Below are 24025 nucleotides of genomic sequence, written 5' to 3' on the forward strand. Positions count from 1 at the left end.
ATACGTGTACGAAGAAACAGAAGAAGAGGAAGTACTGGTTCTGCTTATGGTACTGTAGTGTGCGATTAATGCACCTTATTAGGAGCGGAATGTGTCTATAGGGCATCGAGGGAACTGAAAGTGCTAACTGTCTGTCTCAGTAACATCACAAGGTATAGTTGTCTATAGAAAACAGGAACTTGCGTGGGCTCGCTACACAGGGTGCAGTTCACTGTTAGGTGAGAGCACGTGCGTAGGGCAAAAGGACAATGGAAAAGCACTGAGACAGACAGCTTACATAAGTTTCCCGCCCAGTTATATGTAACGCCCCTTTGATTAGTATAAATGTGCGTGACAGCGAGTGGGAAGTCAGACCTCAACAGAGAGACCTCTGGTTGATGTTGGGCTCTCCAAGATATCTTGTATGCTTTGCCGTGACAAATAAAAGGTTGGTAAAAGATGATCATCTGCCTGGCGTTCTTTGTTGCAGCTTCTATCAATGGACTCAGAGAAATCAATTTTGATTTCAACATTACACAAAACATCTATTATTCACTTCCTAGAATAGATAATAGTCCATAGATAAGTACAGCGCATGCAAGCAGGCATGCTTGTAACAGTCTCAGAGATTTATGTTTCTGTCCAAATATTAGTTTATTATTGGAGCTCTTACCACCCTTTAAAAAAAATTATATAAATGAAATGTTTAAGGGGTAACACTGATTTTTCGTTTAAATTGTCTGAACTATACCACTGACTATTGTTGCAGTTATTGATCAGTTATTGTTCGGTTTCTAAACTTATAAAGAAGATGCTGGAAATGTCAATAACATTTAATAATAACTTTATTTATGAATCACATCTCTAAACAAAATTACAAAGTGCTTACATAGTAAAGAATATAAGGTAAAATCTTGAGCAGTGTCTGTAAGGTAAATAATTCTGTACTGAAGCTGAAAACAAAACAGAAAAGTATTTGTGATGATAGTCACCAAAACATTGAAAGGATGGATCAAAATCATCTGACTGGAGCTCAGGACATATTACCCACGTGTCAAGACATCAGGTTGGTCCATTCATTTTATGTATAACTGATACGTTCAGGAAGTTTTGGACGATTCCCTGATTTTTTCTAAGTGCATGATTGTTTTTCTAAGTGTATGATTGTGTACAGTGGTGGACAGATGTAAAAAGTGGCAAAACCTGAACAAGAGGTGTGCTACAGTTATGTGTACTTGTGATTCTTATGTTCTGGCGTTATGCATTTCTGTGTTTCTGACAAGAAGCAGCAGAGTGTTTTAGTAAACATCAATGTGGTAGTGGGGCATGGTTTGGCTCAGCTGCAGGAGGGACCGATTAGGGGAGTGGTTCAGGGAACGGTGCCTGGAAGAGGCTTAATTGGCCCAGCTGAATCGAATCCCTGATTGTCCCTCTCTTCCTGCTTAAAACCAAGTAGCAGGACACCAGACAGGGTGCACTCCTGGAGAGACTGAGCAGCAGGCTGGCTGCAGACCTGACGTGTGACCGGATGCTCGGCAGAAGAGCACACGAATATTGATGTGGAGTTGTTGTGTTGGAATAAACATGCTGAACGGTACTTTGGCTGAGTGTTGTTTATTCGTGCTGACAGAACCCCGGTGATGGCAGAGATGCTTGTCACAATCACATAAGACAGGAAACTGGGCTGATCTGTAACATCTCCAAACATTGTTGACAGGAGGTCAGGAGGTGCAGTAACAGTGAGGAAAAAAAAGCAGTTGTCTGGAAGATGTACCACAGTTGGATAATGATGAAGCTGAATCAGAGAATAAATGGATGATTGCCTTTCATGAATAACCTTTGTCCTTTCATCATTTTGCAACTATAAATCATGTTCTCTGGTATTTATTTTTCCTCTAGATTTTTCTTGTTTTGAACCTATACGCTGCCTGAGTCACCAGCACACCACAGCAGGACAAAGGCAAGAGAGAGGAGAGCAGTCCCCAGAAGGTCTGCGAGGGCTGTGAGGTAGGGTATTGAGTAACTGTCAGGGTCTTTACTCCTCCGCCACAGACCGTGCACCATACAGTCAGCTATACAGAGCAGGGCGAAGACCTGAGGGACATGAGACATGAGAGTTACTGCAGACCAGACTGGTGATTAGGTATGCACAGAGGAATATCCCTGCACGTCTGACTCACCTGAATCAGGGAAGCAGACAAGAAGATGACAGTGAAGAGAGGACTGGGCCATGTATGGCCTCCTTTCATAAGGTGGATAGTGTGTAAAAAGATCAACTGACCGGGGATGACCAAAGAAAGCAGAACCTGGGCAGATCGATGGTTTGCTCCTGCCGAGACAAAGCTAAACATCAGATTGTGTGTGTGTGAGTTATGTGTGTATTAGATGAAGGGAAAAGCCTCATTTACAGGGTTTGAACATTTGATCTTGTTCATACCGGGCATTAACATGTATCTTTGGTGATCTGATCACAAGAGGACAGTTCACATTTAAATGGTAATTGAATATGTCTCCAGATGCTCCTCGGGTAGTCGGTTGGGATCACAAATGGACTTTGTGAGTATATGGGTCTGGGTAAGCCTCATAGGGAATTGTTACGGAAGCCGGTGCATCCAAACACCTCGGTTAATTGTGAAAGTATTGGAGCATCTTTAATCCATTATCATCGGATCACACAAGATGCATTTTCATTGTGTTAACAGGAACTTTGCTCTTTACCTGTACCAAAAAATGTGTGACAAGGGTTGAAGCAGCTCCTGCGTCCTTCAGGAACCTCTCCATGTGAGTAATTCAAGTGCAAATTAGTAGAAATACGACTAGACTGAATAGAGACGAGGTTTCCTCCAATACCTGGTAAGGATAAAAAAAAATAAAAAAAAATAAAAAATTTAAAAGGCAGGGGCATGGGCAACAGTGAGGCCATATTTTTATCTTGTGTATGTATAGTCAGCTTTTGTGTGAAGACAAAATGTGGCATATGGATAAAAAAAAAGTCATAATAATTAAATAGTGATCCCTTTGTTTGTGAATCTTACCTATGATATGTCTCATGACTGAGGAGGACGACTGTGTCACCATTAGTTGGGACGCACCAATGTGGTTTCCAAAAGTTAAAGTAAAACTTCTCAGTATAGAGTCGGTGACAGTGTCAGATCTTTGATATTTCAATGTTTGCACCATAATGCATTTTAAGAATAAAACAAGAAACACTGCTTTTGCTAAAAGAAAGTTGGAGCTGCACTTACCAGATGGTTCAGATGTTTCAACATATGTCCTGTTGCCTTCACATGACTGCATGTATTTAGTTACAAAAGAAGACACTGTCCTCTCAGTACAAAGCAGATGTGGACAACATCTTGGTTGTAAGCTGTCACTTGCAACATGACATGGTCTCCTCTCATTTGACTTTTGTCACCTTTAACTCATGAGGAGAAACACCCTGTCACCCATACATGAGTGTGGGACAGGACTGCAGGAACCACAATTTAGTCTGCGATTAGCGGTCATTTGTGAAGTGAAATGCAATTTTTAATTTGCAATCTGCATTTAACTAGGATCCACAAATTGCTTCTGTGCAACAGTCCCCTGCTTTAAACACAATAAAACACAGCATCAATACATGTGCGTGTGAAGATGTCATGTTTACTAAGGTCCATACATGCATGTATGCAGATCTCACATTAACCTGGGTCACACTGTATATTACAGTCGACATGCTCTGAAGGCCTGTACCTCCAGTCAAAACAGTGACACTTCCTTTACAACTGATAACTTTCTTGCCAGGAGGCCCTGTCCATCTTATCTTTATGTCCTCGGATGAAATAGACAAATGAAATATTTTTGGCAGTGCAGCCCAGAAGATGTTTTGGCTACTTGAAGTGTTCAGATGTGGAAAGATTTTATGATTTACGTCACTAGGAATTTACAGGTGTTCTCTGACAATATAAAGGATGGTGATTTGTGTATTATCAAATGCTTAAGAAATGATTAAAGATTTACACAGGATGACAAAAAGCGCATGCATTAAGTCTTAATGCATGTGCTTCTTTTTGTCTTAATGATTAAGAGGACAACTCACCATTTATCACAGGAGCATAAACTAGGATTCCTGCCAAGTTTGGATCTGACACAGTCTTGTCCAGAATAAGTCCTCCAATACTAAAAGAAAGACAACCAAAGAACATGCTTTTAGGAGCGTTACATATTATTTTTGTAAACCTCTGGCACTGCAAAACATTATTAACTCATCAAATAAAATCTGGGCTCAAAGCAAGTAAACATTTAGAAATAATGTTGATTTTGCATTCAGGCTAGAAACTAAAAGAAAGCTGCATGAAAGGCAACATCCTCAGAGGTTCAAAGAGTTTTTTAATCTGTTTATGTTCTGGTGTATATTAAACTTTCTATTAAGATGAACATAAAACCATAATTATCCTGATAGTTTGTTGACAAAAGAGCATAAATAAATAATAGCGCAAAATAGAATATGTATCCTTAGTAGTCTTACTCAGTAAATAGATGACAATGGAATTCAAATGTTTCTTATTAAACACAATTATACATTTAAACCAAAAAATGATTGGAGGTAGATGACGAGTGTTCATTTTAAAATGCAAATCCCTGGACTTAATAATGTTGAATGATGTAATTGTTATTATGTTCTATTTACTAATAATATAACTTAACAGTATTTATACATTTCAAAATGCACAACACACTTAAATGTGAAAAATGTTGTGTGTCCTGAATACATGTGTAAACTGAAAGCCAGTTTCCAGGCCGAGGTGCATACCTGCTAATGACCATTGCTGTCATGATTGGTTCCCAGCCGGTGCGCAGCAGGATGTGACTGGCTGGGTGTTTAGAGGCCACGACCACCCAGACGGGGATCAGGCATAAATATAATAGATCCACCAGGTACAACACATATGGATAAAGGTCTGTCACAAAGAAATAGTGATTATTTATACTTTCATTCTCCACCAGGAATCAGTCTTTAACTATGATGGGTCTCTGATTTTTGAGGATGGAGATTAAGGGTCACAAGTGCCATCTGTTGGCCAAAAGGGAAAGATGCATGCAATATGTATGTAAAGTATATTGTACTTTACTGTTCTGTTGTACAACACAAGTCCACATTTGTCCTCATCTCTCTCACCCATGAAAGAGTAGAACCACTGACTGAAGCAGGCCAACAAAGCAAGAGTGATGAGATCTCCAAAGCTGGCTGCAATGGGTGTGGCCACGTTGTCAGGGTTTATTCCCATCCGCTTGGAGCTGATAATCACTCCTACCATAACAATACCTGGAGACAGTTAAAAACAAGTTAAAGGGGTTCACGAGTTTTGGTTACACTTAGACCATGGGATGCTCATTTTACTGGAGAACTCCCCCCCTTACTTCACGTCCAACTTGGATGGAAGTAAAACTGAAAACCTCTTCATTTGAGAATAATCAAAAATCAAAAAAGGAAAGCAGGGCCCGGTAATGCTTGATCAGAACACATTCTGCAAACAAAAATGAAAACTTAATTGGAGTGATGGCACCATAGTCCCTCAGTTCATACCCCCCTTTCTAAAAAAAATTATTTGATTTAAAACAGTTTCTTGAAAAATATTATATATTTTCTTAAAAATGTGCAGAGTGGAGGCAAAAAATAGGACCAAGAATACCAGAACTAGCCTGAAGGTTGCCTTGTAAATAAAAAGCAGTGAAGAATGATGAACTGTGAGAAACTGTCCAAAACAGACAAGGACGAAAAAGAATGGACCACACAGAAACTCAGGGGTCAGAGGCTGAGAGCGAACTCTGTATTGTTTTTTGTATGTGTTTAAACTAATAATGAGGATATGAAGCAATGTGTATTGCACAAATGTCAAGGATAATTGTTCAATGTGAAAATAAGTTGTGTTGTTACCTTGCAGCAGTGAAGCCACAAACACAGTTGAAACACTGGTTGAACACAAGAGTACGACATGATTAAAGGGAATCTTTCCTTCAGCCATCCATCCCAACACAGTCGCCATCAGGGAAGCTAACAGGCCAAGCACTGTGGCTTGTAACTGTAAAATTAATTGTGAAAAAAAATGTTTTTAGATCACATTCAAGTTATGGTTTAAGATCAAATCTACATAATTTTTCATTAAGTTATTCTTTCTGAAATGAAAATAATGTACCTGTTTGAGAGCCAAGTTCCCAATAATCAACATCCACTTTTCTCTGGCAGATTCCATTTTTCCTGCATTCACCTGACAACATGAGAAATACATGAACTCATTAACATGAGCATCTACTTTTCCATAACAGTTGGGAAAACTCTTGAAGCTGATGAGCAGCTGCTAAATGAAGTGGGAACATCAGCATACAAATGTTATTCAAGATCTTACAAAAGGTTTTTGCTTGATTTTTCTTTCTAAAAAATATCTTTGCAGTGGCACCAACAATTTTGATATACGGTACTTATACTCCAACTTCAATCCTACTTAATAAGAATAGAGCCTCCAAGTACAAATTTTAGATTGCTTGTGAGCTTTGAAGAAGCATGCTGTCCTCCTACTTGCTTTGTATTCGTTTTTTGCATTGAAAATGCCTCAGTACCTCACTCCCAAGAACCTTCTTTTTAGTTTATTCTCTGTATGTTCAGTTACTCAAACCTCATTACTTTCCCCTGGAAATGAGGTGCTTAACATCAGGTAGATCATCCCAGATGACTAAAACAACCTCATCAAGTCAAGGAGGATGCCTACAGAAGTGGGGATGGAGCTTTATCTAAAATGTCACTGACAAAGGAGATCAGAGAGGATAATACCTTCTTCTTTAAACCAAGTCAGTCAACACAGGTTAAATTCTGGTTGTGACTCTTCAGATATGACCTGGATCACAGGAAATTGGCAAGAACACATATTTTTGAGTGCCTTGAGTTGGTTTGCTATCTGTTTGTTTTCTGATTCAGCAGCCTCCTTATATTTGCATATAGAATGAGGTCCTAGTCATCTGTCTTTGATCTCTTCTTCACCGTGCACAGCAAAGAGCTCCTGCACTTCAAAATCTTCCCAGCTCTCCATGTTAATTCAATTGTCATTTACCCCCAATCTAGCTATGTCGAGAGAATAAAATATAAATATCACAGGAGCGCTACAGGAGATGGCCCTCCCCCTGCTGAGACAAACAAAGGCCCTGATTCATGACTTGAATGTCCTCTAGAGACAAATTCATGCCACTCACCCACTCTAGCCCAAAGATAGGAGCACCCATCACATCTCAGGCAATCACACTTCCACCCCCCTCCAATACTCAGGCTGCACTCAAAACTCAACTCAAAACAAAACAGGAAAGCCCAGTGGATGTCTCCCCCTGCTATCTTAAAGTTTGTGTTGACTAACTGCCTCCAATCTTTAACAGATCACTAGAGCTGTTTAAAGTCCCCTCCTGCTTCAAATGCTCCACCATCATCCCAATCTCCAAAAAACCCTTCATTAGAGATTGAATACCATCCTTTGTACGACTGGTATTATGAGTAGTATGAGGCTGTAGCTCAGTCGGTAGAGTGGGTTGCACACTAATCGGAAGGTTGGTGATTTGACCCCAGCTCCTCTTGTCCACATACCTAAGTGTCCTTGAGCAAGACACTGAACCCTAAAATTACTCCTGATAGTGTACCATCAGTGTGTTGTAAATCGCTTTGGATAAAAGCGTCAGCTTAATGTAATGGTAGTAGTCCTCCTGAAGAATGTCACAGTAAAAGTGCTGGACATACTACCATTTGCCTAAATGGATGGTGCAGTCAAGAGGGGACTCTGCTACTTATTAAAACATCGTGGCTACCCAGGGACAAGTGCAAGCATCCTGTTTGTAGACTTCATCTCAGTTTTCTTCACCATCATTCCAGAAACCCTCCCATTCAAACTCTCTCCCATCAACTGGATCATAATCTTCATGACAGGCAGGGAACAGCAGGTAAGTCTGGGGGGAGGACAGCTCTATGGACAGTCAGCACTGTTGCCACCCAGGGGTATATCCTCTCTCCACTACTCTTCTTCCTCTGGACCAGCGTATGCATCATCAAGTACCCAGCTATTAAACTCCTAAAGTATGCAAGACTTGGACTCATCCAAGACTGTGACAAATCTGCATATTGGTGAGAGGTTAAGTGGCTCTGGTGTGGTCAGAATAGCTTGAAGGTGAACATGGTCTCTGACCGTGTCAAAAACTGTCCTTAAGTACTTATGTCCTTACGTCCTTGATCAAGAGATGACGATGGATTTAGGGAGACACCCTTCAGCACTGCTTCCTCTAGAGACCTTGAAGTTTCCAAGAACTATATTTCCAAAAAACTGAAGGGTGAGACAAAACATCAATTCCATCCTTAAGAAGTCCCAGCAAAGGATGTACTTTCTGCAGAAAATGACATAGAATTATCTGCCACAGTAGCTGTTGATGCAGTTCTATATCTTAGTCATCAAATCCCTTCTGTCAACATCCATCACAAACTGGTTTGGACCAGCCACAAAACAGAGCAGCAACAGACTGTAGCGAACAATGACAGATAAACACATCATTGGTGCTCCCCTGCCGGCTCTCCAGGCCTCGTATTCTTCACGAATCAGCAAACAAGCAGTAAAGATCGTTACAGATTCCTCACACCCTGGACATAACCTTGTACAACTCCTCCCCTCTGGCAGCTGCTACAGAACCCTGAATGACAAAACTATGGAGATAGGATCTATGGCTAAATAATGTCTTCAAACTTCTGGCCACAATAGTGTTCAGCAAATCTAAACTAAATGGGCGTAAATATAACATTTGTCAAAGATGATATCTGGAGCCATTTATGAATCATATTATATTATTAGACACCCTTTCAGTTTCCAAGTCAGCATGATGTCAGATCTGAATTGTTGGGCTATTGTTGGCTTTAATTTGTCCTGCAGTATTCTGTACTGCAAGATGATCTACTGCTTTGGTCTTCACAGGTCAATGAGTAGCTTCACATCCATGATGCAAGAAGGCAGAAATAGTTTTGAGAAAGCGGTTGCAGTCAGTCAATCATTCTCCATCATTTACATTTCATATGTTTAGCTTAATGTTTTGACATGTGTGACCAATGCCTTTTGGTATTTCAGTAAAATAAGTTGTGGTAAGTGTATGCTGTCATTAAAAATATGGCCTGTGTGCACGTGTCTCTGTGTGTGCGTTTTCATGCACACACTCACAGCAGTCGAGAGTCGCGAGGCCAGAGTCATTTCCAAGTTCCCCTTCATGCCTAAGACAGCAGGGACGAGGATGAAGATCTCTGTGACTTCCAGGAACACCTCCCAGTTCTGCCATGAAAACACACAGGATGAAAATATACAGTCATAATCTTTTTAAAGAAGAGTACCCACAACCCAACACAACAAACACACAATTAGTTTCAACGTGCCACAATATAATGATCCTCGTTTTTCACTTTTTTTCATCTCTTTCTTTCTTGCAAAAAGACATTGTATGATCTCCTTGATTTTTGTCAAAACATAATCATTAACTAAATAGAAATGATAACCCACACTGGGAGATTACCAAAATTGTAAACCACTTCTGTGCTCTTTTCCCATTTCCTCACCTGAACCACATCAAGCAGCACCCCAGCAGAAACTGTCCCAAGTCCGGCCAGCAGAAATGGGACCAGCATCTGCAGCACCATGGAGCAAACTGACTCTGCAGGTGAACCTGAGCCCCCTGCATCCATTGCTCTTGTGGATCTGCTGAAACTTGACAAACCGTAGAGTTTTACAGGGAGCAAAAAGTCTGTTTCAGTGCCCTCTTGTGGCTCGTAATGGAGACTGGTGTTGACTGGTGATATATTTCCATCAGCGCTCAACTGTTGTGGAGTTCCAGAGAGCTGAGATAAACATGGGTTGGATCTGTATTGTTGACTCGTGTGTGTCCCACTTTGGGACTGTGTCTTCTCGTGTGACTCTGGGAACACCATGGTCCTGCTGCTCTGGCCACTGAGGCAGAGATCACAATCAGTTGGCCTAAAGACAAAATGAGCAACAAAAATAATAATTTCATTTGAAGAGCATTGGTTGAAAACAAGCTACAACTGAAAAATAAGATACATATGCAACCAACAAAGTGACAGGCCTCAATGGGACAGAGAAATAAAGCAACAGCAGTGAGGAAAAGGTGAAAAGCTGAAAAAAGTGTGAAAAACATAGAAATTTGACATGATATTTAAAAAGCACTTGCATGAAGAAATCAAGTGTGCCACTTTAGCATTTAGAAAGTGTGGCTGTTGCATGAAGCTGTTTCAGAGTCATCTGATGGCACGGATTGCCAGCATTATCATTCTTCATGCCTGTTTCCCATCAGAAACACTGAGGCTACATTGTCTGACATAGACAATACACTGCCTTTTGCATTCCTAAGAGATGACCAGGTATTAAACTGCTGAGGTTCTTGAGTTCCAAGAGAAGGATTGGACAAAATGTGTTACTTTTTTCACAAGCTGCAAAAATGTTGTTGACAGTGTGTCACAATGTGTCAAAAATAGTCAAAATAATCCACCTTATCCTGTTAACAAAGCTTAAAAGAGTAACTTCAGTGTTATAATGTATAGTTTAACTACAGTTTTGCAGTTAAGGAACTCAAACTTTGAAAAGTAAATCCATCCAGATTAAGATTTTAATGTTATCTATGAGGAGTCCCTTACTGCTGGACCCATGCAGATACAGGTGAATGTAAAGAAAACCAGGGTACATCAAACAGGGTTTCTACAGCTCAGCAGAAATAAACTCAAAGATTAAGATCAAAGCATTGAGGGCAAAAGAACTTGAGAGAAAGTTTTAATTATCATATAGAATTGATTTGCAAAGCCTACTTTCTTCTGGAAAGTTAACGTCTCCAGCATCTCCTTGCTGACAATCACACTGGTGAACAAAGTTTAGCTATTTTTTTCAGTTTTGTATTAAATAAAGTAGGCTACTACATAGTTTTGCTAATTTTAGCTAGAGTTCATCATTTTGTGTCCCACTGTAATCAATCAATGTGTTCATACCTTTTAATCTGATAGTCTGAGCAACATTTTGGTAGGTTGAAGTTGAATAATGAGCCAACAAAAAGTGCCTTACCCTTTTGTTACACCATAGGAGAAGACGAGGCATCTAATCTGGCACACTCCTGCTAACCGTGACTCTTCTTCGTGGCCTCTGTCGTCATCTGAATGGTAGCATTACCCTAACCCTCCCACACACACAGAGACAACACATATCTTACTCTATCACTCTCTATCTTCACCCATATTCAAACACAGTGACAGTCTGTATTAGACAGCAGAACATACTTGACAGTTGTTTTTTTAAGGGCAGCTCAGTGCTGGCCAGTGACTGTATTACATCCTAGGTGTTATGGTTGCATTTACCAAAAAATAATGGACCAGAATTCAAAAGCAATACCTGTCCTTGGATGGGCTTTGTCAGGTAAATTATTGTGACACAAAGCCGTGGTCTCAGATACAACAAAAGCAACTGTTTATTTAGACAAATGCATTTGGGTTCACAAGCATCACTTCAATAAAGCTCTGCTGAGTAGTGAACAACGATCTCTAGTCTCTGTGTCTTTTCTATGCCCCCCCCCCCTTGGGTGAAAACTGCCCTTTTGCTTATCTTCATGTGAGCCAAAACACCTTCAGACAGGTAGAGACTCCTTGGGACAGTCTGGGATTCTTTATGATGAGTAGGTCCCCGTACCCTGCACAGCCAGCACAGCCAGGTGGTAAAGAACAGAGATTGTTGTCAGTACAGTGTTCTTTTGTCCAAGGTCTATTTCCACACATAGAAAATGGTAAAAACATTGAAGAGATTGATTTTTCTCCATCAGGCTTTTTAACAAATACTTAAGCAACACTGCATCCATCTATCTATCTATCTATCTATCTATCTATCTATCTATCTATCTATCCATCTATCTATCTATCTATCTATCTATCTATCTATCTATCTATCCATCCATCCATCCATCCATCCATCCATCCATCCATCCATCCATCCATCCATCCATCCATCCATCTATCTATCTATCTATCTATCTATCTATCTATCTATCTATCTATCTATCTATCTATCTATCTATCTATCTATCTATCTATCTATCTATCTATCTATCTATCTATCTATCTATCTATCTATCTATCTATCCATCCATCCATCCATCCATCCATCCATCCATCCATCCATCCATCCATCCATCCATCCATCCATCCATCCATCTATCTATCTATCTATCTATCTATCTATCTATCTATCTATCTATCTATCTATCTATCTATCTATCTATCTATCTATCTATCTATCTATCTATCTATCTATCTATCTATCTATCTATCTATCTATCTATCTATCTATCTACATGGAATGTATCCGTTGACAGTCAACACCATGGACTACATTTCCCATGAGCACTAGCGGCCATTCTAAAAAATCACAAGCTCCATCATGGGACCGTGTGTCCCCACTTTTTAACAGCGCTGGTTTTGGGGTGTTTGGGTCATCTATTCTGGCAGAATGGCGGTAGAAACCATTGCACCCGACTGGGAGTTTGATCGATTTGACGACGGTTCACAAAGTAAGTGCTTCGTCCGGTCCTGACATGCAGAGGAAGACCGCTAAAGTTAACTACCTTAGCATACGGTGCTAACTGGCGTTGCTAACGAGACGCTCGTCCACTGGGCGCCGTGTATTTACTGAAATAAAACACCTCACACTTGTCTTAACTCGGAACATTTTCATGCCAAAAATAAATATCGTCGAAATAATTCCGGGTAACATTTAGTTAAAGTGAGCTTCCAGCACACGTAGGAGGAGATAGCTTCAGCTAAATTAGCAAATCAACGCTGTTTGTCATGAACAGCTGATCAGTTGATTTGTGTTGACAACTGCTCAAATAACGGAACTTTATTTACATTTATTTTTTTTGTTGTTTAAAAGGGCTTTTTGTATGTGCTACTTCCTCTTATTTATGGCTCACAAAAATTTTAATATTTACGTTCGCTGGTTTGTGTTACGAGCAGACAGTATAAAACCCTCATCCGTTACTTAAGCAAAAATAATAACACGGAAATCTTGCAAACTGCTGTTACTTCATATTAATAACACACGTAAACGTAACATCATTAGTAATATGTCAATATTTAAAAAAAATCAACAATAGTATCATAAGATTGTTTAATTATTACATATATTGTAGATTTTTTTTATTACGTACATTTTAAGCATTTGCTTAATGCATAATTCTTAATAAGAAACAAATATCTGTAGCTCATTCAATCTCATGGAGTAGAAATTGCAGTTATTTTTACGTAAAATGGAGCAAAGTAAGAAAAAGTTTACACTCTGGAGTACAAGAATCTCTAAACTATATTTAAATACGCTTTAATTCAAAGTCACTAACAATGTAAAACCTTTCTCCTGACAGAAATTCACACAGAGGTTCAGCTGAAGAACTACAGGAAGTTTCTGGATGAGTACACCTCTCAGCTGAAGGGTATCGAAGAGGCTCTGGACGACTCCATCGGAGATGTGTGGGACTTCACTCTGGACCCCATCGCCCTGAAGGTAAAACCACAACACCTAGTGGCTTTACTTCAAACTGAAAAGACTGCCACTGCCTTTACAAGAAATATAATTTGTGTAATTTCCTTCCTAATACTTTCTACTCTCTTTCAGCTTCTCCCTTATGAGCAATCGTCCATATTAGAGTTGATTAAAACAGACAACAAGGTAAATAATCAAAAGTTCTATATTTGATATCTAGTTTTGTTTTCTTTTGTTTTTGGTCTTGACCGTTATATCTTGTATTGTGTGCAGGTTCTGAACAAAGTGATCACGGTTTATGCTGCTCTCTGTAGTGAAGTTAAGAAGCTCAAGTATGAGGTAAGCGTGGTGAAAACTGTGTGCTCTGAGCTATTGTGAGGTTAGTTTGTGTTTTTCACCATGTCTGCCTGCTCCTGCTTTAAGGTGCAATGTGGAGTTTACTTGAAAACAAAAACAAAAGTAGTGTTCACAAAAAAAATGTTTGTATCCTCATAAGTTTAACGAAAGTATTGAGTGCATTTTACGCCACATAATATATTAACAAAGCTGTTTTTGTTGTAGTTGTTTTTTTAAATATATATATATATATAATTTGGTGTGATTATCAATGACATCAGCGACATGTATATATATATATGTGTGTGTGTGTATACATATATATGTATATATACATATATATGTATATATGTATATGTATATCTATAAAATGCTAATATCCCTTGTTTGTTTTGTTCCGTGTGACATTAATGTGTCCTGGATTTATGTTCTTTTGCAGGCAGAAACTAAGTTCTACAACGGCTTATTGTTCTATGGAGAAGGAGGTAATCTGTTAGCTTCTACTATTTGCCATCATTGGTGCACAGTGTTTCTTAATTAACTGCTAAAAATGTGAATTATATATGTGCATTTGTGTTGCAGTGTCTGACACCAGTGTTGTTGAGGGGGAGTCCCAGATTCAGATGGGCAGATTCATCTCCTTCCTACAGGTGGGTGTTAAATAATTCCTGTTGTAACATCGTTCACTGGAGTCCAGAAAACATCGGTAGTTTCTCTCTTTATTCTTTCGTAGGATCTTTCCTGCTTTGTGTCAAGATGTTATGAAGTGGTGGTCAGCATTGTTCATCAGCTGGCTGCCCTCTACAACAGCAACAAGTAAGATCCACGAACACAAGTTACACAGTCAATGTACTGTTCTTGTTGGATAGGTTTAAGGACAGTCATTGTAGAGAGGGGCTGTTTTAACGTAATACAAAATGTACAAAATAATTTTTCTTCTCGTATCTTAGGGGTGCAACAAAAATCATCGAGTCGTCAGGTGTTCATTTCCAGGTTGGTTGTAGGATTTGATGAGGTCTTATTTATGCCTCTCTTTCGGTAATCTGTGAATATTTCAAGTATTCCTGACCGTGCGTGTTCTCCGTTCCCTCCGCAGATAGTGTACGAGCACCTGGGCGAGTTGTTGGTGGTACTGCTCACACTCGACGAGATCATGGAAAATCACGGCACACTAAAAGATCACTGGAAGATGTATAAAAGGTGAACGGATGTGACACGCGCGCGCACACACACAAAACTGTTGTAAACAGTGAAATGTAGGAAAAGCTTATTTCTTAATGTAGTCGTGTGTACTGTATAATAACTGGTGGTAAAAAAAATTCCATCCTTTACTACTACAAAAAAAACTATCAATTAAAAAGGATAGATAATCCAGATGAGTTTGTAGTGGCTTATAGAAGTGAATTGAAATCAATCATATAGCCAGGAAAAACAACCAATTTGTTTGTTATTAATCACAAAAAAATACCGTCACACTTTACTTTTTTGTTTTCAACATAAATTAAATGCATACATTTAATCAAGAAGGAAAATATTTTACATAATTTTCTACTGTTATAATACCTACAATCATTAAATCATTCAGCTAACTCACTTTGTGCTCATATGTACTGTATTCATCTTCTATATAGGTTATTGAAATCTGTCCACCACAACCCTGGGAAGTTTTCCATCCCCGAAGAGAAGCTGAAACCATTCGAGAAGCTCCTGCTCAAGCTGGAGGGTCAGCTGCTGGACAGCATGATTCTGCAGGTGACTTCTTCTCTTTCATGCCTTTTTAATGTCGCTACTAACTTCTTATGTACAATATTCTGAAGCTGATTTGATGAATCGTGTGCTGAAAAGTACGGTTAGTTTTGAGCAAACATGCGAACAAAGTACTGTCACCATAGATTGACGTGACTGAACACCCCTCATGATGTGTGACAGGCCTGTGTGGAGCAGAGATTTGACGATCCCGGGGAGGGAGTAACTGTTGCCAAAAACAGTGCCTTCGCTGAGGAGTTCGCCTTCAACATTCGCACCATATTCACAAACGTGGAGGCCAAAGTTGGTCAGTTTGTCCTCTGATGTTAGATTGGTTTCATTTAGTCTCACTTCAGCTTCATTTATGGCTGCGTGTCTGTTCTGTTTTTCAGGTGAACCTTCGGAAATTGACCAGCGAGATAAATATGCTGGCGTCTGTGGTCTCTTCGTGCTTCACTTCCACATCTTCAGGAGTGTCGACAAAAAGCTCTACAAGGCGCTGCTCGATGTCTGTAAGAAGGTGATTCGGTCTTCTTTGCCTGCGACGGCCTTCCCTCATTCTAATTTTGTTCTTAATCTTTCGACATTGTGCTCACGTGTGTGTCTCTGCCCACGCTTTTCACGTAGGTTCCAGCTGTCACTCTGATTGCAAACATCATCTGGTTCCCCGACACGTTCCTCATCACTAAAGTTCCAGCTGCAGCTAAACTGATGGATAAGAAGAGTCTTCAGGCCATTAGGGTTCATAGAGACACCTACCTGCAGCAAAGAGCTCAGACATTAACGAAGTCAGTGGCACCGTAAATCAGCCACATATTTTTCCATTTGAGTCTGATTCTCAGATTTAAGAATCTTGATTATTTCTGTCATATCTCTCTTTAGAGATGTTCAGTCCTACTACGTGTTCGTAACCTCCTGGATGATGAAGATGGAGTCCATCTTGTCCAAGGATCACAGAAGCGACAAGTTGGCAGAAGACCTTAACAGCAGGTGTAATGTGTTTGTGCAGGTAACTATCAACGGTATTATCATGTCATATAGCAAAGCTCTGCAGAGCTGAACATGAGACTGTAAAGAACAATTCACCGCACGGCGTTCACATTTCTCCTCCGTTAACTTCAGGTGTGAATGCGCCTGAGATGCGTTGAGTATCTCTCAAAATAGAGACATGACTGTATTGATTTATTGTTTTTATTTATCTAAATAAGCTCCCTGTTTCAGTCTCTCTCCGTGTTTCTGTCTGTTTACAGGGCATCCTGTATGCTTACAGCATCAGCACCATTATCAAGACCACCATGAACATGTACATGTCGATGCAGCGGCCCATGACCAAGACCTCTGTCAAAGCACTCTGTCGACTGGTTGAATTATTGAAGGTGTGTGTGTGTGTGCATGTGTGTGCGCGCGCGCTTATAGTGTTTCCCAACTCTTAACCAGTGCAGTTACTCATTGTTTCAGGGAAACTATTAAGTAATATCATGTGACTCTCCCCCTCAGGCTGTGGAGCACACATTCCACAGGCGCTCCATGGTTGTAGCCGACTCTGTTTCTCACATCACTCAGCAGCTGCAGTCACAGGCGCTCAATGCCATTGGCATCGCCAAGGTAAACACAAACACACAAATCACACGACCGATGTTACATTACATTACATTTAGCTGACGCTTTTATCCAAAGCGACTTACAATAAGTGCATTTCAACCATGAGGGTACAAATTCAGAACAACAACAATCAAGAAAGTACAATTTTCTTCTAGTAAGCCAAACTTCAAAGTGTGATGTTCACAGAAGGAGTTTGTGATATAAGTTTTACGATTGATTTTTTTTTTTTTTTTGTCTCTGAAGAAAAGGGTGATCTCTGAGAAGAAGTACAGCGAGCAGCGGTTGGACGTGCTGTCGTCTTTGGTGCTGGCAGAAAATGCTCTGAGCGGGCCGAGCACAAAGGAGCGACGGCTGGTGGTGTCTCTGGCTCTATGTGTCGGCACTCAGCTGGTATGTTGGGAGAAGTCGGGGATTAATGGTACACACACACACTTCTGATACCTTTTGTATTTCATTTAATTCAAAGTTTTCTTAACTTTCTTCAAGAAAACCTTCAAAGATGAGGAGCTGCTTCCGCTCCAGCTCGTGCTGAAGAAGCTCGATCTGATTAGTGAGCTGAGTAAAAGGTGGGATTGTATTTCCTCTCTTCTTCTTCTCACATCACAAGTGCAACATTTGTAGTCGTTGCATGCCACAATCCATTTTGGCTTCTGCCAAGAGCTGGCAAACTGATTAAATCACCCAGGAGGTGAAGAAAACCTCCAGATGCCGTTTGGTTTCGGGCCAATGTGACAGGCAGCTTTCATCTTGTGAAGAAGAAAGCCGGTGTTGTGCTCTAACATCACCTTGTTAGAAAAGTGTGTAAAAAAATAATGGCACAGATTGTCACATCACTGGAAGTAATTTCTTTGACCTACTTTGAGATCCTTTAGGTTCACTTGACTGTTTGATCCTCAGGGTGAAGCTGCAGTGTGACTGTAGTTTCCTTTACTGGCACCGAGCTGTGTTTCCCATCTACCTGGATGATGTATACGACAACGCTGTGGATGCAGCACGAATACACGTAAGCAGACCGGCTTCTCCATAACACTGACGATTTGAAGCATCCTTTCTTTTAATGTGATTGTAATTTGTACTTCTTCTTTTCCTGCTCGTCATGACTGGCTGCCCCGTTGTTCTCTGATTGGCTGGAGCAGTACATGTTTAGTGCACTAAGGGACAGTGTGCCATCCATGCTGCACGCCAAACACATGGAGTCATGTGACCAGCTGCTGGAGAGCTACGATAAGGAGATCATGGACGTGTTCAATGAGGTGAGACGTCCCCATGTTCCTCTTCTACCTCCGTGAACCTTTTATTTTCAGTTTAGTTTCATTTTCTCTTTCCTGCATCTGTAACTCCTGCAGCACCTGCTCGACAAGCTGTGTAAGGAGATTGAGAAGGACCTGCGTCTCTCTGTTCACACCCACCTGAAGCTCGACGACAGGAACCCTTTTAAAGTCGGCATGAAGGACCTGGCCCACTTCTTCTCCCTCAAACCCATCCGGTTCTTCAACCGCTTCATTCACATCAAAGGTGCAGAAAAAACTGTTCATTCACGTGCACACACAAATCATTTCCATTATATTGAGAAGAATATACAAAGGAACCTTTTTTTCAATGAATTAGTGGTTGAAAATTAGCTGGTGTTTTATTGTTTACATTCAAAGTTGAAAAGATAGCTGTTTTAGAATTATTATTTTTTTACCCTTTTCTAAAAGCATTTACGTCCCTATTTTGAATGAAGAAACACACATCTCATCATTTCAGTGTCTTCAGGCTGATTCATAGTTTCTTTGCTTGCGAGGGTCTGAGAAACTAGATTGTCTGCACAGCAATCTGGATCCTGTACTGAATAGTGTAAATGTGATGATGTTCTGTAGGTACTGTATTTTCCATCCGTGGCTTTATTCATGTTAAGTGGTATCATACACTATCTCTTATTTTGAAGGGTGGACTTGTTCCTTGTTGTCACGCTGAACACAATAAACGAAGGAGCTCCCCTTTAGTTACCAGGCAGTTGCCAACCTGTGTTCTAGCTGTTCTGAGTTCAAATCAGCATACTTAAAAACTATGAATTGGCCTTCACCAGTTATCTGTGTGTGGTAGGATTCAGTAAAACCTTGTCATGTCAGTGTTAAAAGTGTACTGTGTGTAATGTGTAGGATGGAAACCTGCTGGAAAAGACGATGATCAGATGTGTCTTATTTTTGAATGTCCTTGCAGCCTACGTGACTCACTACCTGGATAAAACTTTCTACAACCTGACCACTGTCGCTCTGCATGACTGGGCCACCTACAGTGAGATGAGAAACCTCGCTACGCAGCGCTACGGACTCACAATGACCGAGGCACACCTGCCCAGCCAGACCCTGGAGCAGGTCCGCTCGGTGGCACCTCGCACATCATGGCGGAGGTTGAGTTTTAAGTGAAGGGTCGACTAACTGTATCCTCTGTGTTCTCATCAGGGTTTGGATGTTTTGGAGATCATGAGGAACATTCACGTTTTTGTCTCGCGCTACCTTTACAACCTCAACAACCAGGCAAGACTCCATATTCATCTTCTCACCATTACACCTCACAGTGATGTTGTCTCTGCATTGTCTACAGTTCACACTGAAATCCCTGCTTCCCCACAGATCTTCATAGAGAAGGCGAGTAACAACAAGCACTTGAACACCATCAACATCCGTCACATCGCCAACTCCATCCGGACACACGGCACGGGCATCATGAACACCACAGTGAGTTTTTACAGGAAAGACAGCGGTGCGTGCGTCTCAGCGTGTCTCTCCGATGTGTATGTATGAAGGGTTTTGGTCTGACCCGTTGTTGCACGTCTCCTCTCTTCTGCCATCAGGTCAATTTCACCTACCAGTTCCTGCGGAAGAAGTTTTACATCTTCAGTCAGTTTATGTACGACGAGCACATCAAGTCCAGACTGATCAAGGACATACGCTTCTTCAGAGAAACAAAGGACCAGTCTGATCAGAAGGTAAGCTTTTCTCTTTCTGCTGATTCAGCCATGTTACCGGTTACACAAACGAGGCAAAATATACATTCTTGGACCAGATTTTTTTTTTTAAATATAAATCCTGTCTTATCACACCATGCGGCTCCCTGCTCACGGTTGTCCAGCTTTAGTTGTTTATGTTTTTTGTTGTAGTACCCATTCGAGAGGGCGGAGAAGTTTAACCGTGGCATCAGAAAGCTGGGCATCACTCCTGATGGACAGAGCTACCTGGACCAGTTCAGACAGCTCATCAGCCAGATTGGTGAGAAACTCTTCCTGGCTGATAATCTTTCATTCACCCGCAGGTGCACGCAAAGACAACACCATTTTCACACGGTTCTCTTTCAGGTAACGCCATGGGCTACGTGCGTATGATCCGTTCTGGGGGCCTCCACTGTTGCAGCAGTGCGATCAGGTAAATATGAAAGCCATTCATTCCATTGCAGGTTTTACATATTTGTAATACTTTTTTTTTAATTCAATTTGTCGACTGAATAGGTCTTAAGAAAGTCTGGATGCTTCAGTTACTATTATTTTATGAGGAAACTTCTGTCATATTTCAGTAGTAAGTAGTTTTTGTATCTGTGTCATCTACAGATTTGTCCCGGACCTGGAGGACATCGTCAACTTTGAGGAGCTGGTGAAGGAGGAGGGACTGTCAGAAGATACCCAGAGAGCTGCTGGGTGGGTGAAATTTAAAAAGCCGTCTCTCCTGTCTCCAAAGTATTACTTGCGTTTGTGTGTTTGTCTAGCAGGCTCTTATTTCTGTGTTTTCTGTGAACATATTTATTCATGGGACGGATGGGGATTATTTGAAATCAGATTTGAGTCTCACATTTTTATCACGCACCCCGAAAATTGTGCCGCTGTAGGTTCTTTTCGACCGAATGTTCCTGGGAAACTCCCCCACGAACAACCTGCCTTCCGGGGCTTTTTTTTTTTTTTGCACCACCAATTGCAACGCTGAAGTGAGCGGCCGGCGGTTGATATGGCAAACAGAAAGAAAGTGACGCACTTTTCCTCTACACACAACAACGGTCCATTTGTCTGTGTTTTTTTTCCCCATTTCTTCAGGCTAATGTTAAAAGCTCTGATTTACACGGCTCATATTTTACACTGATTCTTAGAAATGGTTGTGGCCAGTGTTGCGTTTGCTCATTAGTTCGACCACTCACTGTACAATGATGTTACTGTAGCTCCTCTTGTGCTGTGAAAGTACCTTCCCTGAATTACGAGCTATAAAAGTCCTTCGGAACGGCATTATAAGAATTGCGATCTTCCTCAGTTGCTGCAGTGTGAAGACAGAAATTGGGTGCTTTTTTTTTCTCAGAACTGTGAAAAACCGTTCTCTGAATGGGCCTAATTGAGTGTTGAGTGCAGGTCCACTGTTATACCTGCGGAGAGCACCACAGCTAGACAACAACAAAAAAAGGAATCATCGCCTGTTGTTTGCACAGTCCCTCTTTAACATTTCACATCTTTCCCAGCGTCCTCGATTCAGTGTTGGGAGATTTGACCAGCAACTCTGCAGAGGGGACGGAGTACTTCAAGATGCTGGTGGCCGTGTTTGCACTGGAGTTTCGCAGTGCAAAGAATATGCACCTGAGGAACTTCTACATGATCGTACCCCCTCTGGTCAGTGCTGATTGGTTTCTATGCTGAGACCGCTCATGTTCTGTCCTCTCAATATTCATTCGTATTTACTTACTTTTTCTGCAGCGTTTTCATTTTTCTCTTTTACTCTTCTCTCTCACAATAATTAATACACAACAAATCTGTGTCATAGACGGTAAATTTCGTGGAGCACTCCATCAGTTGCAAAGAGAAACTCAACAAGAAGAACAAAAGTGGAGCTGCCTTCACAGACGATGGCTTTGCAATGGGTGAGAAGGAAGTAGAGATAAATCACATGCATAGGAAGAAGCCTCCTGAATCCTTGCCTCTGTATTGGCTCTTGACATACTCTTGTCTTTTTCTATCGCTGCTGTGTCTCTGTCTCTCAAGGTGTGGCATACATATTAAAGCTGCTGGACCAGTACCTGGAGTTTGACTCTCTGCACTGGTTCCAGGCTGTCAGAGATAAGTACAAGAAAGAGATGAACGCAGTGATGAAGGAGCAGAACGTCCAGTCTTCCAGTCTGGACGAAAAGCTGCTGCAAACTATGAATCTCACCCAGAAGAGGCTGGACATCTACCTCCAGGTACAGTGGAGTCCATCTATCTGCTTCCTTGTCAGTTCTTCGAAAAGCAGGCCGTGCTTCAAGGAATGTGTCATCTGCCTTTTAAAATGTGGAATTATACAGTAACAAGGAACCTAATTTAGGAGCTGCTGTAGTGACTGTTGTAAGAGGATGTAGAAATAAGTGTCTGAACTCTTTGTCTTCCTTTCATTGCAGGAGTTCGAGCTGCTTCACTTCTCGTTGAGCAGCGCCCGGATCTTCTTCCGAGCTGACAAGACTGCAGCCGAGGAAACTCAGGAGAAGAAAGATAAAGGTCAGTGGATGCTGCAGTCATTATTACTTTATCATTATTTTAAATGTGCAAAAACCATGGAGACGGATTGTACCCTAAAAAGATGAATCATGAAGTCTGTGTCAGTAGAGACTTTGCCATTTTTTCACCAGAAGCTGCCAAAGCAGGAGGTCCTTCAGACGGCTCCACCCCCACCGAAGCTGCCTCACAGTGAGCCTCACTGTGAGTTCAGCAGAGCTGTCACATGTTGGATTATAAATGTGTGAATCCTGCAGAGGGAGGGGAGCATGCGCCCGAGGAGAGGAGCTCACACTGCACTTGGTGTGTGTGTGTGTGCGTGTGTGTGTGTGTGTGTGTGTGTGTGTGTGTGTGCGTGCGTGCGTGCGTGCGTGCGTGCGTGCGTGCGTGCGTGAGTGTGCGTGTGCGTGGCGGCTCAAGATAAAAGACTGGAAACTGCTTAATGTTTTTTAGGTCTCTTGACAAGCAGTCATCTTTATCAGAGAAAGAATGTGTTCTTGAGGTGCTGCTACAGGAAGTTTCTTTCCGTGTTTCCCCTCTACGGGAACATCAGTGTAACAACCCTCAGCTGGCTCTCAAGTGTCGGCAACATCTAATAACTTGAATTCGTAGCATTTAAACAAGCGATTTGAAAAGATCATCTGGTGAAACGAGTCGAAGGTTAAAGAAAATTCTTTCCTTTTGAAATGTTCACGCTCAGTCTGGATGGACTGGATTATTTTTCTACAGTAGAAGCCTCATCGCGGTTTTTCCTCGCCTGATCAGAGAGGAGCTCAATCATTTCTGTCGTCCTTTTAATTTACCGACTCTGCTGCCTCTTTGCTGGTGTTCTAATTGTTAGTGATTGTTTACAGCATTTCATGGAGGCTCTGCAATGAGAACTCTTCCGATTGTTTTTTTTGTTTGTATGATCTTATGCTTGTGTGCCATATTTGTGTACTTTTTCTTTGTCCACTTTATACATTGTATCAAATAAGGTGTGTACGGTATGTGCCTTTCTTAACTGTGGATACTTGTTTTGATAACCTAATCAACTAATACATCATAACATGCAGGATACAGTACTAAAGTTTCATTATTTTCCTGCTGCACTGGAGGTGTATCATTACACTTTTATTGTTTCCTGATTTTGTATCTATAAACATGTTATTACATTCCATGAATTAACTTGCTTGGAGAGAAAGCTTCAGTAAAGTCTTTGAAGACTATTAAAATTTGCACTTTCAACAGGATTTAATGACTTAATGAGGAGTTTGTATTGAAAGCCTTCAAAGTTAAGATACTGCAGAGGGGCTTAAAGCACAGGTTA

General features: G+C 41.0%; 2 protein-coding genes across 3 annotated transcripts; one reads left to right on the forward strand and one right to left on the reverse strand.

The window, feature by feature from the left end:
- Positions 1–1896: 1896 nt before the first annotated feature.
- On the reverse strand, positions 1897–11147 carry slc41a2a (solute carrier family 41 member 2a). The gene is made up of 11 exons (XM_069721770.1): positions 11091–11147; positions 9581–9995; positions 9192–9299; positions 6156–6227; positions 5897–6041; positions 5138–5284; positions 4772–4919; positions 4058–4137; positions 2698–2829; positions 2160–2308; positions 1897–2073 (listed from the first exon to the last, which is right to left on the reverse strand). Exons 2-11 carry the CDS (start codon positions 9947–9949, stop codon positions 1897–1899), a joined length of 1527 nt encoding a protein of 508 aa, XP_069577871.1. The 5' UTR covers positions 9950–9995; positions 11091–11147.
- Positions 11148–12450: 1303 nt separating this feature from the next.
- Positions 12451–23948, forward strand: washc4 (WASH complex subunit 4). Of its 2 annotated transcripts, none has more exons than XM_069721775.1 (33): positions 12451–12582; positions 13432–13571; positions 13683–13736; positions 13824–13889; positions 14326–14371; positions 14469–14536; positions 14620–14702; positions 14837–14879; positions 14983–15086; positions 15518–15638; positions 15816–15939; positions 16025–16152; positions 16260–16420; positions 16515–16641; positions 16883–17008; positions 17130–17237; positions 17478–17624; positions 17721–17800; positions 18132–18237; positions 18371–18487; positions 18581–18749; positions 19440–19594; positions 19682–19756; positions 19853–19957; positions 20074–20208; positions 20380–20488; positions 20575–20641; positions 20824–20910; positions 21714–21861; positions 22013–22109; positions 22231–22427; positions 22623–22719; positions 22851–23948. In XM_069721775.1, exons 1-33 carry the CDS (start codon positions 12522–12524, stop codon positions 22910–22912), a joined length of 3513 nt encoding a protein of 1170 aa, XP_069577876.1. In that variant the 5' UTR covers positions 12451–12521; the 3' UTR covers positions 22913–23948. The 2 variants fall into 2 exon arrangements, with proteins under 2 accessions (XP_069577876.1, XP_069577878.1); XM_069721777.1 differs by having other exon boundaries at positions 22854–23948.
- The last annotated feature ends 77 nt before the right edge of the window (positions 23949–24025 follow it).

The sequence above is a fragment of the Brachyistius frenatus genome, unplaced genomic scaffold (genome assembly GCF_029030835.1).
Source record: "Brachyistius frenatus isolate BFR_SWC_R1_liver_20210118 unplaced genomic scaffold, ASM2903083v1 Contig_272, whole genome shotgun sequence".
Lineage (NCBI taxonomy): Eukaryota > Metazoa > Chordata > Actinopteri > Embiotocidae > Brachyistius > Brachyistius frenatus.